The 17,621-nt window shown below is 43.5% G+C and overlaps 1 protein-coding gene across 8 annotated transcripts in view; it reads right to left on the reverse strand.

Annotated features, from left to right (window-relative positions):
* Nucleotides 1-10,250, reverse strand: part of DNM1 (dynamin 1) — a gene marked incomplete at its 5' end in the record, with an annotated part of 68,557 nt that extends 58,307 nt beyond the window's left edge. For all 8 annotated transcript variants that reach the window (XM_082492522.1, XM_082492518.1, XM_082492520.1 and 5 more), the window contains one exon: nt 10,090-10,250. In XM_082492522.1, the coding sequence (XP_082348648.1) occupies nt 10,090-10,250 (161 nt within the window). The remainder of the gene's footprint in view (nt 1-10,089) is intronic.
* Between the last annotated feature and the right edge of the window lie 7,371 nt (nt 10,251-17,621).

The raw sequence follows: 17,621 nt of genomic DNA on the forward strand, positions 1-17,621 counted from the left end.
AGGTGACCTGAGTTTCAGTACTGGAGCCGCAGCGTCAGCTCTGCAGTGTGATACATGTCATGCACCAATCCCTGAGGGTATTCTGCGTTTTGGTATGTACCAATCTCCTCCTCACCTCTAGCTATAACCCCACTGCGACAGATCTCCCCAAGGCTGCCACCACCACGCTCAGGCAATTCCCAGCTATTCATAGAGGAGCTTCTATTAAAAGTAAAAGCACAATCAGCTTAAGAAATAACCAGAGATTACTCAAGAGATCACAGCAGCCAGAAAGAGAGAAAACCTAACATGTATTAGAATCAAGGGGCCCCATCCTGACCCAGAGAAGTATAAATTCAGAGTAAATCATAAGCAGGGGTTTACAACTTTGTTTTTTTACTGGCTTAATTCTGAACTAACAGGTCATCAAGTGTATTCCCCTGCTGACAGAGAATTGTTCCTGTGCTGGCAGGCAGGTGGCAAATGGACCGTTATTTTCATTATAAGCCCCTGTTCATAGAGGTTTATAATTATTTATATGAGGAAGAGCTCTCAGAGCTGAAACAGCCAGTTGATTTGTTGTCAGAGCACTGAGTCAGATCCTACATAACTTACTCTGCATTTACACATGCAAGAGTGGCAGGAAGGCAAAGAGGAGGAACTGAACAGACTTGAAGATTTTTGCCTTCAGGTACTTCTTTCCTTGTTCTAAGAAATTCAGTACAGCCTCCCCTGTCCCTGGATCTCCATTCCCAGAAAAAAAAAAAAAAAAACAAACCCAAAAAAACCCAAACAACAAAATAATAGTTTTTCCTAGCGCTTTCCAGGGTAAGTTAGCTCTGCTGTAAAAACATTTGTAGATGTTGAGAACCGACTACTCAGCATCTCTGTAGACTTCTGCCTACAATGCTTTGAGAAAAGGTCTAAATGCAGCTGAAAAACTACTCTGAAATACAGCTGCAGTGTATGCTCAGCTTCTATACAGCATTACAGCAACACTGCCTGGCTCTTCAGCCAAAATCCATAGCAGTATCAGTTTAATATCAGCTATGTCCGCTCTCAGGCACCCCACGTACTACTACACTGGCCACTCTTAGAGCTAGGCTGTTTCACAGCCACAAATGACAGTCCTAGCATAGTCAGACAGGATCCCAGCAATTCTCATGTTTGTTACAACAGCATTAACTCTTCACCCTTCAACACAGCTGCAATAATGCAACCTAAGGCCATAAGAAACAGGAAAGGGAGTGTTAAAGGGGACTGTTGAGGCAATACATTATTAAAGTAGTATTTTTACCCCTTGAGACTCAAGTCCAATTCCCATTTCAGTCACAAGTGAGGAACTGGGTTTATTCCAAACCTCATTCTGTATAATTTATTGTTCACTGTGACTGTAACACAAGTATTTTAGCAGATCTTATCGTTTTGGAACTAAGACCTGATTTTTAGGAAGGGAAGAGTTGACAATGCAGGCCTTAGAAGTTTTGGGATTCTTTATAATTGTCTCCTGGAACACTTAGGGAAACAGTATCTTTTAAAGAAAAAAAAAAAAAGTAGTATAGTACCCTCAAACACCCATGTTAGAAATTGATGTTTTCAATACAAAAGCTACACTGCTCTTCTGTTAGCTTAATTGCTATGTTCAGGGCCCTAAGAAAAGCCACACAAGTCACAAGACTTGCAAAAAAGTGGCAGAAGTTGGCAAGTTTGCTTCCAGTCAGCAAGACACAGCTTGAAGAGCTTGCGTAACGTCTGCTTCCAAGATGCTTCCAAAAGCCAAACTGTAAGAAGCTACTGACCAGGGACTGAAACACCATCTCACTTCCATTTGGTCATGGCTGGGTCTGCCAAAGCTTTCAGAGCATCTAACATGGCAGAGAACAACCACAGACACTGTTAGATTTCAGACTCAGGGTTCATACTTCCCTACTGTGTCTTGTGGGAAAGAAAAGCAGTTATCTATGATAGTCAGCACCAGCCTAGGAGCTGTGACAACCTTGAAGGTCACACAGGAAGCAACTGTCAGCACCTTAATTGTCCTGTCTGCCCATGTATATGAAACAGTTTAAGAAAATTAGTGAGCCGCTTCACATTCAATTTTTATTAATGTATTCACTAATAGGACTTCGAAAACAAAAAGCTAGGCATAAGTACAGAGTATCAATGAGTCACCTGGAATAATTGTTTAAATATCTAACATTAAATTGTGCTCTCAGTTGCCAGTCACAACGTTTTGATGCATACTCTTGCTTGCTCCTTGGCAATGTTATCTCAGTCCTCTCCTCATAGCCATGAAATGTTATCTCAGTCCTCTCCTCATAGCCAGCCCAATATTTATAGTAGTTAGTCCTGAGCAAGACATCCAATTCTCATCAAGTGAGTCCATCAAGTTACTCAAAAATAAGCATGATGAATGCTTTGGAAGGATCACAGAGAAATGTAAATAAAGAAGAAATAGCTTTTTTTGAGCTTTTCAGAACCAATCCTGCTGCAGTCTGACCACCTCCAGGCCTGACCAGACCATCCAAGTGTTTAAAGTCACTAGGGACAAAACCCTGAGCTCATTCCTCTACAGGGCTGTGCTACCCATCCTGCTCTGAAAGACTATGCTCCAAAATTTAAGTGCTACCAGCTCATCTAAGTACAGCCTCTCATGTCCCAGTGCTTTCTAAGAATACCCTGACTCCTCAAATCCAGTGTCTGATCTAATGCAGCAGCCAAAGGTGACTGCATCAGTCCCAACTTCTCTGCAGAGCAGACCTCAGTAAGCAGCAGCATCGGGCAGATGAGGCTGTGCAAACAGCTAAAGCTCTCAGCACACCACTTCTGGAGAGAAGGCAGGTCTTTCAAAGGGCTCAGGCAGACATTGCTGTACCACCCTTGCAGAGTTTTAATTTACTGTTAGGAAAAATAGTTTCCTACTTTATGGTTAATCTTTTCTAGTGTTATTTCAAGTGTCCATTAATGATATACACCTACATGACATGATAGAGACCAACAGCCTCTCCTTTCTACAGATGGAGAAAAAGGTATAAAAGCTATTCACACCAGAATTTAGTTTCAGAGCTGAAAACAGAACTCTTATCTCAAGGCTGAACATGCCTGTCTGCCCGTTCAAGACAATATTCCTTTACCTTGAGCTTTCAATCTCTATCAGGACATGCAAAACCAGGTCTGAGAGCAGGAAAAGAAAAGTTCAAGTGGAATGAAAGACTGTCCCACTAGCAAGCTATTTTCCCACCATGCATCACTAGATTATTTTTTTTTTTGACCAGATTTAGTTTTAGCTCTCCTCCCAACTAGCAGTACTCTGACTCATATGGTTACAGATCTGTGAGTCCAAGAAGGAAAATATTACACCCAAAGTTTTTTGGGTGTTTTTTTTAGTGGCATATCAGGGAAGTAGGTTTACTCTGCATATTACCAGTAAGTTTCCTTTCACAGATGCCACCTCAAAACCAGTTTTACATTGGGCACATAGGCTGAACACCATATGCTTCTAGGTGACTGCCTGCCACTCCTTCAGTAAATCTTCTGATTTTGCCACTAAAATGCACTGCCTGAAACAAAAATCTGAGTATTGGCTCACATGGGTGGAGCACAGATGGGTTTGCTCTTGTCAATAGATTTGCTGCTTAAGGCATAATAAGTTTCACTCCAGTAGCATACACAGCCAAGAACTGTTTTCTTGATTAACTTACACTAAGTTGACAGCTTCTTCCATTTCTCCTCAAAAATGTTCATCTTAAAGATGCTAAGATATCCTCACTCAAAAGAAGTATTACTCCCCCTCAGACAGACAGGCTCAAACTTGAAGTTAAGCACAAAGTAGGGACCTTCGTTAATACACTAGATCAGGAAGGGGGTTAGCTTCCTGCCTTAGAATAACATTTTCAGAAGCTGCCTCAGATAGGAGGTGCTGCAGACAGACTCCCACACCTTCTATTTAAGTCTAGCAGAGTTCTGCCTATTCGAAGCATCTGGAGATGTCAGGTTCAAGGACTTGACTTGGCATCCCCAGCTATGTATTGAACCATGGCTTCTGAAAACAATCAGTAGCTTTTAAAAATAGAAGTTTGCTTGTGTTTTGCATTGGGTTTTTTGGTGGTGGTTTTTGTTTTTTTTTTGATTGTGTGAAAAGTTATAAGCATGTGGAGTTTCAAAAACACAGTAACAGCTGACAGTTTTAGCATAGGGGAATGCTTTCAGGAACTTCTTACTTCATTTTCACCACTGGTTTTGCAGACCCTTTACAGCCCTGTGCCACAGCCTGCTGTTTACAGAATACACAAAACCCCCACACTTACCCATTTCAAAGTACAGTAAGGACTAATTGAAGCTCAGGATGCTTTAAGATTCCTAACATGAAGGTTATCGTGGTAACAAGGAAGAGTCCCCACTAGCAAAGAAGGCATCCTCCTGATCTGCCAGCTATCAGGTGAAGAATTCCAGCAATGACAAGGCAACCTGTCATTTTCACGCACCAGTAGATCCAAGCATGCCCTAACATGCACAGTACTGAGCACCAGCTTCCAAACTGGAGATACAGATGGTTTCCTGTCCTTGGGTAAATTCTGATATGATCCAAGACATGCCATAAGGATCTCTTTTCCTAGTGAGCAGTTACCAGAAGTATGAGACCATCACTAAAGAGTTAAGCTGAAGAATAGTCAGTGAAATCTGCAGAGCACATCTAACTGCTGCAAGAAGTCAAAAAGATATTAGACTTTTATTTATTTGAGCCAACGCCTAAAACATCAAAGCAAGTAGTCAGAGGACAAATACAGGCAGACACTGCTGCTGCATTACAAACATTGAGATTCACACATTTTTTTGCCCCCCCTTACAGCCATACATGTTATGTTATATCTTAATTTAATTACGTATCTCCTCCTAACATTCCTCCTCCCACAAGTGTTTGCTGAGAGCTGTAGAGATGTCTCCTAAGTTAAATTATTTTATCTCATGGTCTACTGTAACACATTACCCACTTCCCCCAGTCCTCCACATTGTCTTCCTTCCCCAATTAATCTGAGATGAAAATAGTTATTTTCTTCACTGAAGACTAAAGGCTTGCTGCCATTTGAAGGATTATTATTTGACCACTATTTATTTCTCTAAACAGCCGAATCCTACTACCTGGCTCTCACATCATCCTCTGCAACCCTAAACAACCTTCCCAAGAAATGTCTATATCTTTAACTGCAAATACAAAACAGCATTTGGTCAGCTCACAGATGTATTTATCATACAGCAGTTAAGGGTCTGTGACTTGCAATTATTCTACATGCCCAGAGTACTCACAGAGAAGTGTATCTCAAAGCAGAACAACAAAAAAAATTAAAAATAGAATAATCATACTTAAGGACCCCTTTTGTGGCCTGGGCAGAGCAAGTTAATGTGCGTACCTTCTTGTTTAAATTTAAGTCTACTGCTAAAGCATTGCATTGATGCTCAGCATTACCCAGTACAGCCGACATCCACAATCTATACATAACATAGCTATGATTTTTAGAGGACTTAAACCCTCAGTTCTCTTCATAGTGCTCAAGCTTACAAAGCACATACTACAGCAGAAACCCGAGCAACTTAAAAGCACAAAGATCATTAACAAAACAGTTTTTCTGCAGTATCTGAACAGGCCAAGTACCTGCATCTTCATATGCATCCCTATAGGACATTTCACTTCCAGATAGTTGCTAAATACTGCTATTGACATCTGAAGGTATTTTGGTGAAGAGGCTTCCCATAACAAAGCAAAGTATATATTACAAAAGAAGGTATCCCCTCATCATATCTTGGGGCTGTAAGTATTTATCTCTAAATGGCTGGGGAATGCTGAGATATGAAGACATTAAGTTGCTCCTCAAAGTTACACCTGAAGCCAAACTAAATCCTGTGGCTTCAAGACCTAGCTTTGCATTTTCATTATGTGACATTGTAAGGCAGACACACGTTTGCAGCACATGCTGCCTGGCCCTTGCCTGATTTTGTGAAGGCAATTACTGCAGCACAAGTACCAAGCTTAACCACTGCCACAGGCATTGCAATGCTGCATTTCCCCTCCTCTTTTACCCATGCTGAAATTTCAGTTTGCTAGAAGAGGCAAGGTTTAGCCCAACACAGTTGAGTTTATGTCCATGCCTGCCTGCAAATTCCTTCCAGGCAACATACAAACATCAGCCAATTCAGCATATACTGTTGGAACCTGGTGGCAGACTGCTAAGTGCCCCTATTTGGTTTGGGACATAACAGCTCCCAAGAGAGGATGCTTTTGGGGTAATGCTCAGGCCTGGAGTCAAGTAAACCCTAATTCACTTCCCACAACTTTGGCACTGCTTAGCTCCCTTGATCATCAATGAGTTGGTTTCACCTCCATTCAAGTCCTTCCACCTACTGTTCCCAGTCCTTAGTCATTGCCTCCCCAGCAGCCCCCTTAAACCACATGTTCTCCAGAAGTCAGAGGTGCCTTTTCTCCATGAAGAGCAAAGCAGCTGTCCTAGCAGGGCTGAGCAGCACACTGCCTTGGATCAGACAAGAACAGAAGGCACAAACATTTATGCAGCCATCTGAACACAGCCTAGTGTTTTCATTTTTTCCTGTTTGTAAAGCACAGATAACAGTAATACCCCCACAAATGCAAAGGTACATGTGTAACAGTGCTCTGAGATCTTAGGATTTAAAAAAACCACACATCTATTACTTTCACATGGCAAAATAAGAGTGGCATGAACATGAATGACTTTACAAACAGCTTTGTGGGCTCTCCTGCACATCCCCCCTTTCTTGGTCCTTTGGGCTCTCTAAAGTCAAATTAGTACATACTACATGCTTTGTTCTTTTTATCAGACCAATTTTGCTGGTACTGCTGCCTGCTCTAAGACCTTCTAATTGAAGGAAGGTGGGAACAAGGAAGTAATACCATAAGAATGGACTAAATGACTGCTGAAGCTCCTTCCAACCTGAGTTATCCGAAGAGCCCACAACCACACCAACAGGAAATGCCTGGAGTTGACCCAACTAACCTTCCTTCCAGTTCTGGGCCCCAGGATAAACCAGTCTACGAAGAGATGTATCACCTGTCTGGCTTCTACATGGCTGCTCTTGTCTCTTCAGCGATTTTAACACCATCAGCCAGTATCCTAGCCACCATGCTGAGTCTCCGGCAGCAAAAGCACACATAGCAGCCACACTGACATCTGGTATTATAAATACAGGCTCTGCACTGTTGGATAATCTGTTAACAGCAGAGTAAGTGACACTGGAAGAGTAATTAGCAGCAACTAGTAAGCCATCACATTCAGAAGGAAAAAAAAAAATTGTTTTGTAAGATATGTAACTAAACATTGATTGCAGTCAGCATCACTACTGTGCTTCGAGGTTTCCAGTATGCGTGGGATTCAGTGCTACTGCAAGGTGTGAGCAGCAGCCCAAGACTGAAGTCCTGCATAGCCACAGGCTAGGTCTGGCAGCTGGGGCAAGTGTGCTGCCCTGCTATGCAAACATGCCTTGAAGACAGTTTGAAAAAAGTCCCACGGGTACTGCACAGGGAAACCAGCCCTGGCAGGGCCCCCAGCCCCTCTGCTGAAGCGTCCCCATCAAGCACATCAGTCAGTACCAACTGCATCAGCATTTGTTCTCACATAGATTTCCATACACTTGGAGAGAAACTCATCAGCATTCACATTCACTGTGCAGCGAGCAGCTGCTGAGCAATAGCTGCACCACCATCCTGGTATCAAGCTGGAGCAGTGACATATGTCCTGTCCACAGTACAGCAATAATTGTATTTGTACACAGTAGGTCTTCACACAATTTCTTCTTATGCCTATTCAGACAAGAAAACAGCCCCTATCACAATTATATTGATGAGACATACTTATTCTGGATACTATTTCCATGGCTTATCATGGTTTTCAACACCCACACAAAAAGTAGAGACTATATATTAAAACGTTATTTTAACAGGATTAGGTTTTGCAGACCATACACATACATTCTGTGGTAAGATGTCTCACATTACCAGTCTCTCAACTAGCCAGCACTCAAGGGTATCAAATGGAGAAAGACCGCTTCCCTTTGACATATTCTCCGTTTCCACTCCAATTATTTCCTCTCAATGTTTTTGTACAGACAGGTCTCTCGGCTTCTGCTCAGGGGACCCTTCATTATTTCATTTTCTAAAAGCACTACAACTTGCTGCTAGAGAGACAACTGATGGGACACAGTGAGGTCACAACTTCTCCTGGGACAGAGGTCATCAGAAAGAGACAGAAAACAAGTTAATTCATTTGCTGTCCACCCGGCAGATAAAATCCCCAGTTCTCAGTTGGCACCAGTGGAGACATGCCAAGGATTAATATATCCCCTTCCATTTCCTCAATCTAAGAGAGGGACAGTGTACCCCAATACACTGATTGTCCTTTGACAAACCCTCCTCTAGCCCGACAGCCATACATTATATATTACGCCACTGCAGCACTGACTGCATAGATCCTCTAAAAAGGATTTATGAGGTTAGGCTGCCAGTACTTCAAAAGCGTGAAAACAGCAGAGCCAACAGGTGAACCTGTTTTGCTCACATATTTCAGGACACCTATTTTCCCCTTCTTCTTAGAAAGCTACAGCACAGCAGGTTCTTCACTTCAATGGTAGGAATCATTATTTTCTTCTGTATCTATGAACAAACAAGTGGATCCTGGTCTATGACCTGAGGCTCAGTAAAATGTGTTCCTCCAATGTCCTTCCCTTAGTGTGATTCCCGGCATCCCTGGGGGATACTGCATGGACTGTTGGAAGTCAGCTAGAAAGGATCCCAAACTCATTGAATGTGTATCTAGAGCAAAGAAAACAAGAATTAACCTTATTCCGACTATGCTTTCTTTGCACCAGATACAAGCCGTGTTTCTCTGTAGTACACACGGCAGACCCTGCACTCACTGCTCAGAGCTACACGCAGCTAAACAAGCAATTCATACATACTGCAGACCCTTCCAGCAGTAGAAAAGCTTTATAAGCCATCCGGCAGCAAACAGCCTAAAAGAAAAAGTGGGGGCAGGGGAGCAACATCCAATAGATGTCACAGATGCCATTTGCTGAAAGAGAAAAACCCACACAAGCACCTGACCAGGTATGGCAGCAGTCACTGCATTTAAGACAAGTCAGCAGCAACTTGCATGCCCCTCATAGCATAAAAACTATACCTTGATAACTAAAACCTCTATATCACTGAATACAATTAATTAACGAGGCCAGAAACAAGCTGAGGAACAACTCCCCTCCCCAGGTGTTGTGTGTCTTACACTAGAGCAGATAACCAGGCAGTGCAGTCTGCAGTTTACTCAAGTTGCAGATGATGAATGCGAAGGTCACATGAAGGGAAGGCATCAGTATATTGCCTGTCACAAAATGGTAGCACCCAGGGATTTGAGCATATAGGAGAGAGATAACGCCGTCCTTCCTATAGCCTCCCCGCAGCTCCTGACATGTCATCCGCTATGGAGGACAGCGAGGCAGGGCTGGGGGAGGGGGACGGAGCAGATTAAACTTAAATACCCCCACACACACACCCCCGCCAGCGACAACATCCATCTCCGGGAGCCCCGCACAGGGAGGGGTGACACCGAGCAGGGGAGGGGACGTGTCCGGTCCCCGCTGACATTTCAGTGTGTCCCCCCCGTTATGTAACAGCCGGGGCGCACCTCCCGACGGATGGGGACGGGGGGGCTCCCAGCGGTCCCGAAGGTGCGGCAAAGGCGGGGACCCCGCTGCGGAGATCCCCCCCAGCCCCCCCCCAGGAGAGGAGACCTCCTCCGCCGCCCTTCACTGTCCCTGCACCGCAGCGCCTGGGCGTCCTGCAGCGCTGCCCAGCTCCCGCGCTGCCCGCGGGCTGCACGTACAGCCAAACAGCGCTGGATGGGGAGTCGAAATGCCCGGGCTACCAGCCGCGATGCCCGGGCACCGCACTTATCCCTCCTCCGCACTGCCCAGGCAACCCAGCCGCGCTGCCCGTACCCCCGCAGCCCTGCCTGCGACGCGGCTCCCCAGAGACCACCACCACCATCCCCCCATACCCAGCCACCACCACCACCACCTCCTCCTCCTCCTTACCTCCCGACGAAATTCTCCAGCACAGAGCTCTTGCCAGCGCTCTGGCCCCCTACCACGGCGATCTGCGGCAGGTCGAGGTTGGCGTTCTGCCCGATGGCGGCGAAGGCGTCCTGCAGCCGGTTGACCAGCGGGATGAGGTCCTCCATCCCGCGGTTCCCCATGGCTGCGGCGCGGCACCGGCTCCTCGCACAGGCGACCTCACACTACACCCCCCACACACACACACGTTCCCGCTCACCTCACCGGCGGGTAAGCCCGGCTCTCGCCGCCCCGGCCGGTGGGCAGCGGCACCAGCCCGCGCCCCTCAGCGCCTCTCGACGCCGCCCGCGCTCGGCTTGGCTCGGCTCGGCTCGCCTCAGCCCGCCCCGCCGTGCCTGCAGCCAGGCGCGCGCCGCCACCAGGGGGCCTTAAGGGCTCCGCCGCCGCGCTGCACTCTGGGAGATGTAGTCCGGGCGGGCTGAGGGGAGGGGGCCGCTGAGGGGGGTCGCCCGGCGGCAAAGCCCTCGTACACCCCCTCCTCCGAGGCCAGGGTTGACTTCAGGGCCTGCCCCCAGAGTCGCCCGCTACCCCAAAAGCAGAGCAGCATGGGCTGTCCCCAGGCCTCGGGGGCTGTGGGGTGCCACGGTGGGTTGGCACACGGCTATGGCCCAGCTGGTGTGCATGTGCGGCCCAGTCAGCGTGCCCCATGGTTCCATCGGTCGGTGTACCTGCCTGGTCTGGTCACTATACCTGTCTGTGAGCCTGTACAGCTTGGTTGCCATCCCTGCAGTGTTCGGTCACTGTATCTACGCAGCGCAGTCAACGTACAGGTATGATTCGGTCAACGTAACCATATGGTTCGGTTACTACACTTGCACAGTTTGGTCACTACACACACAGAGTTTGGTCACAGTACCTGTGCAGTTGGGTGGTACACCCGTATTGGGAAGGCTTTGTGCCAGGACAGCACTTGAGGAATTGCCAGAATACAAGAAATACTTGATGTGATAAAACTGGAAGCTCGCAAAAGCTGGGTTTCTGCTGCTTCATCTTCATTCAAACCCCGATGAAAAAATACATCAATTTCTATTTATGGCTGCAAAACAGTAGATGTTGTTGCTATACTCATTTTACAGAAACACAAGTGCTTCACTATGTACTTAGGGTTTGGTTTTAAAAATCATTTGTCTACAGTAAAGAAGAAACTTTGATTGTAGGCTTTTAAAAGGGCTAGGTTTTTAATAAGAATATAACACAAGGCCATATCTGATTTGAAAGTATAGCAGTGAAAACAAGTGTTCAGAAAAGAAGCTGATGGCTAGCAGTGACTCAGGAGGGTGGAGAATGCTGCATTTCAAACACCTCTCAGTTCGTGCTACCCAGCACTCCTGTTCACAGCTCAAGAGAGAACTGGGGGTGGTGGGGGAAAGGAATGACAAAAAACTGCAACAGATTTTGAGCTGTACGTTTTGTTTTAAGCAGCAACTTTTTAGTTATAATGATTCTAAGGAAGGTTTCACAGATGTCCGTTGAACGTAATCCATGCAAAAATACCTACCTGGGTGTATCAAGAAACTGGAACAACCATGCTGAGGCATGAATTTGCCTCACTGTATTAGTGAAGATGCCCAAGGAAAATGCTCTGAAAACATCACCAGTGTGAAGGTAAGAACACTGAAGGAAGGGAAAGGAGCTGCTCCATCTGTATGGGTAACACTATTGTAGGGCATGTGTGGGCTGTTTTGTGGGCTGTCCATGCTATTTTTTCCTCTCAGCAAATTGCCTAGTAAATCTCAAGAAACAAGCTTAAGAAACTTAATACAGACTGTGGACAAAAGTCTTTGAGCATCTGTGCAGCCACTCTGATAACTTGTGTTGAAGGAACCTGGAGAAAAAACATGGGTTTTTTTCCTTCAGAATTTGATACCTGCTGCTTGTTAAAGGTCATCACAAAAAGAACACTGAGGAGTACAAGAGACTTAAAGAACAGTGTCAGCTTCCTTGCTGGGTCAGAGTTGGTGCTCAGGGAACTTCAGACCATAAGGATCTTTGAAGCTTTATTTAAGGAACCATAAGAAGAAAATTGTCCTTTTCCTAGAGGTTGCTGTAACCTGAAGTTCACCCACACAGTTCTAATTTCAATACAGGGGAAGATTACCCAGCTGCATCACTGCCATCATCTCACACAATTTAATAGCTATACTAATAACTTTTAATGGCCATGACCAGCCTCACCTGGAGCCTTGCCCCACACATGTGGACCCAGGAGCTCTATTTAAGCTCAGCCCAGGGCCATCACTCCCTGATGAATTATGGAAAAGTGTTAGTCTTTAGCTCAGTTACAGCCCTGCATACCTGTGGTATCTTTGATTCTGACTTCAACTTGTAGGCTGACTTGTGGTCTGTCTTATTGCTATGGATGTGCTCAGAGATAACTAGATCTGGCTCTAATCCTGGCCTGCAGGTTAGTGTCTTGTCTCGACCTTGGACCTGCCTCATTGTCATACCATTGCCTTATGTTCTGAACTTTTTGTTGGACCTAGCTATTTCCTCTAGTCTGTCCTGCTTGCCTCCCTTGGGTGTTGTGGTATTGGGCCCTAGTTAGGAATAACCTTGTCAGGTGTAGGTTTTATCCCTTGGCTGCTGTCTCCCCCTCCCCTAGGGAATAGCCCCGCTCTTGCTGCTCCCTGACAACAGCATTAGCTGCTTAGCAGTACATAATGTGACTTGACTTTCCTCTCCTCCTTGTCGCCTTACCCCACCCCATAAATTCACACCTGCCTTTAATACTGCCACAAAAGCAACTATTTGATTGTGGCTAACAATTGAAACATCAACCCGCGAGTATTGTATTCTACTCCCTGGTTCACATTCTAAGCAGGTATTTTTTTCAGGGTGAGCCCACTTCAGTCCAGAAATAATAGTTTATAACATATTATGCATACCATATTCTGGAAAAGCTAAAACTAAATTAATACATTTGCTTTGATAAAGGCTTATGAAAGAATATTGAAAATACAGTATGTCAACAGCTGATATTCAAGACTATGGAGGAAATAGGGCTTATTGCTAGTTAAGGAGCTGGTACAGTACAAAAGCTTAAGTGTAACTTCTTCACAGGTATTTTTTCATATGTTCTCTGGTTTTATTTTTCTCTGAAACTGGTGCTTGGTTCTTGGGAAGTGTGGTCCTTGTGGGGGTATCTAAAGACACCCTTGGTCTAACTGACTGTACTCTCAAAGGGCAAAAAGTACCCTGGAGGGACAGGGGGAGTTAATAGGGTGCTCTTCACATGGACAAGAAAGGAAGAAAAAGGGTGGCAGAAGTGGTAAAAAACTGCAGAAATATTGGCAAACTTTACATAGATTTTTCAGCAGATCAATATTAGTGTAAAACTGTAAACTGCATAATATGCGCTCTTGTGGAGATGCTTGTAAGCAAATGAGACCACAATGTATGCCTGCAGCATTACCCCTACAAGAACTCATTAATGTCTTGGAGTCTATGTAAACACTTCTGCTGCAATTGTAATCACACAGCCCAGAAAGATCCGAACTCCAGTGTCAGAGGCAGTACGGTTTGGGTTTTACAAAGCTTTAGAAACCTACTCCTCCCATTGATGAAAAAGAGAACTGCAGGCACTCAAAATCGCTCCAAAAGCCTTCCATTTTCCCTCCTGCAAGAAACTGAGTTGCAAGGATGTTAGCAGCAAACAGGCCTTTTGATTCTATAATACCTCCCACCTGTGACTTATGCGGCAGCATGTAGCATTTGTAGGAGGAAAAACAACTATGTGATCATCCTTCATGGGAAATACTGAAAAACTGCAATGTCTGTGAAATAAAAAGGAATTTTATAAACTGGAGTGGACAGGGAAAAAAATCTATTTCTTTCTACCTTGGTAGAAAAACTTAAGACGTGAGCAAAGAAAAACAAGGAGTATGAGAGAGATTTTTTCCCCCCTAAGGTGCTATAAATATTTCTGGAGGTACTTTGATATGAATCCCTAAAAATGCGTGTGGGCATAACTATGCATGTTTCTATGTATGGCTATCAACATAATGACAGCTTTGTACACTGATTTTGTCACCTCATGCAAATAAAACTCCCAGTTTAGTTAGCATAATTAGAAATAGACACTTGAGTGCTAGATTCCTTGCCCTTGCAAAAATAACACATCTAGTCCTCAGAAAAAAAAAAAAAGGCAAAAATGTGGAATACAATTAACTTAAGATTCTCCTAGTCATCTGCAAACTCTTTCTGTAGAGCTGTGAATGTTCAGGACATTTTACGGTGGGTCATGAAGTGGATGCTCTTGGTCCTTTGGGTTCCTAAGAAATATTTATAAATATAGGTAAGAATTTAAATTAAGTGTTTACAAACAGAGGCTAGAATATAAGTTCCACAAAGAATCAGGGCTAGGATTGTCACTGTCTCTATCATTATAAAATTCATTATACATCTGATGTAGTTAAAAATTTAATTAAAATTTGTGTCTTAAATTTACATGCCTATGTAAAGGTGCCTATAGAGATAGAAACAATTTAAGTATCTATTTTATAGGTACTTAAATGCTACTATAGTAGCAGTGATAACCAGAGTAAAATTGATTTCTTGTGGTATCAGTTGCTCAGAAAGAAAAAGTTTCTCTAGAATTTTCCCATTGGTTGGAAAAGGGATCTGAAAGAAAAGCAGCCTTTAATTTTTTATTTCCAAATACAGAGCTCTTCTTTGTAGAATAAAATTGTGAAATGCATCCTTATTTTCTCTTCTGTTCTGAAACAGGGAATTTGCTGAACTGGTCTGAAATCCCTCAAAAAAGAGGTAAAAGAAGGTAAATCCAATTTCTGAGACTCTGGGTCAGGCTTATTTTTAGTGTGACTCCACAGAAGCCAGAATCTGCGTAAGGAAAGAAATCAACTGAATGTTATAGTGCATTAGGAAAGGGAACTGGACATGGATGTAAGTTTAAATTAACATTTTAAGAGCAACAAAGCTGAGTTCTCTGTCCTTTCCACATCCAGTGAGATGATACAAAATAGCTCCTGGAATGTATTTTACCTTGTGAGACTGAAAATTACTGATAGAAGCTGATTGGCCATGTGGCAAAATAGGTGTAAAACCAGTATCTTAGTTTATATCCTGTGGGCCTGCCAATCAAGAAATATAGGGAATAGGTTTCTAGAGCAATAGAACAAAGAGTGGGCGCAAATATCCCTTAATGCACTGATCATTTTGCTTTGAAATTGTGTGTGCTACTGCTTTCTCATGTGTGAATACTGTCTTCCTCCAGATAAAACAGATGTGGAAAACTGTAACTCCAGTAATTCCTATCAGCTGTCGAGAGCAGGTTTGGTGAAACTTGACCCATTCCTTCAATGGGCAGGCCCCAAAAGCAGGAGGAAAAAGTACTTTAAAGCCCCATATGCTTTTTTCTCCAAGGAGTTTGGGAGGTTTAAAGACATTATGGTGAGAACTAGTTGTATCCTAGTGGAACAGATGAGTAATAACACCATGCTTGTAGATGGCAAAGGAAGTTGTGGCCATCACAGTTTCTTGGTGCTGTTATAGGCACTGAGAAACATTTGGATTTCAAAAGCTATATGGCTTCACCAAGGGTTGCATACCAAGTCTTTTTCAAAGCCAAAATTAAAACATACAACTGCACAGTCAAGGCATGTGCTGAAAACTAGAAATCTCCAGTTATCTGCATGCCTGATATGGTCCCTGGAAGAAATTCATATAGCCCAACAAAAACTTGGCTATATAATGCAATCCAGCTCCTGAATAAAAAACATTTGTATAGTCTTTCAACAAATCTGCCAAGAAATTTCATAACCCTGATTTAATCATGGTTGCCTTATAGTGATGATCCAACAACCCTGCTGATGTTAGTCTCTGTATTGCAGGGTGCTTTCTGGGTCATTTTCTCACCTTGACCTTCTAATTGTTATTCTTTCACTCACTTTCGTTGTCAATGAGACACAACTCTTGTGTAACCACCCCCGAGCCCAGTGGATACCTAGGTAATTATTAAGTAATAATGTTGTAGTCTGTATTGTAGCACCATGTTTTTAAGGTTCTGTGTATTCTCTCGTATTCACATGTATTTATCACCGCATACTGAACAGCAAGTTGCTTAATAATTGAAAGGGAGATGTTCCGTGCAGGAAAAAACAACTTTCAGTAGATGGGAGGTGAAGGTCTGTGTACCAATGCTCAGTGGGCACTGACAGTAAGTCCCCTTTGGCTGTCAGCTTAAGACATGCTGGTTTATTGCCTGTAGTTAAAGAAAGGATCCTAGCCCAATTTTCTGTGCTTACATCTCTGTATGACTTTCAAACTGACCAGTGTGATTAGCTGAATCGGAAACCTTCTCTTCTGGATTCAGTTAAACCATCTTTGGTAGGTGTGATAACTACATCTGGTGCATAAAGGTATCTCTGACGATCAACCTTTGGATTGTAGGTTCAGAAAGCAGCATGTGTCTTCATTTCCTACAGCCCTAACCTTGGCTTGTGTTGTGCACACGCGGGACTAAATCTGTGTCTAGACTTGTGTTTGATGCAGTGGTATATCTGTGCATTGAATTGTAGGCTTATTGTTCATAAACTCAAAAAGGCTGTTTAATAATTTGTATATAGGACCTCACAGAAGAAAGGGGGCCTCAAGATTACGTCAGAATATAGTATGTCTAACAGTAACAAAAAAAAGTAGACTTAGTTACTCACCTATCTCATTAACATAGTGCTATGTAAATTTCCAAATGTGACATACAAAGAATACTTACAAGAACTTGAGTTGCAGAATTAAGAAGACATCAATTTCAGATTTACATTTATTTATACAATCTGAATGCTGTCTTTTGCATGTCTGGCTAATATACAGACTAGCTCAACATGTGTGGGATCGTAAGGTTAACCCTCTCCCCCACCACTGCCAACTACTCAGGCTGGTAGCTGCTGTAATAGCACGATTACAGGAGCAGAGGATCAATTATGCAGAATTATTTTAAAAAGACAATATGTATGTTTTCTGCTCTATGTATGTACTCCCTGGGATGATGCTTCAGCTTTAATGCTTAACAGGAGAGCATTTTTTTCTCTGTGTGCAGACAGCTGTGACTGGATAACGGACTTTGGGCATTAACATGGCCAGTCATTGATTAATATGGATCGTTATCTCCAAATTGATTATTGTAAAATCAGGATGGTATAAAAAGACCCAGAGGAAAAATCAACATATGCTACTGCATTGAAAATTATTAATGCTAACTGTATATCACCAGTAACTGCGCCCGGCTTACAGTACTTTCAGCTAAAAATCAATTTTGAGGCCTTAATGAAGTGTCTTTATTGGTGTGAATAATAAGACTATAAAGTAAATTATTTCAGGATGGCAAAGAGCAGAAATGCATCTTTACTCTCGCTAGGTTTAGTGTAAGAAGAGTATAAGGTTTAGTATAAGAAGAAATGACAGTCACTGTATATTTTCATACAGAGCCTGTGTGTACTGAACACTCTTAAAATTAATTTACTTATAGAAAGCAAGTG

Source organism: Vanellus vanellus (assembly GCF_965231255.1).
Source record: "Vanellus vanellus genome assembly, chromosome: 18".
Lineage (NCBI taxonomy): Eukaryota > Metazoa > Chordata > Aves > Charadriiformes > Charadriidae > Vanellus > Vanellus vanellus.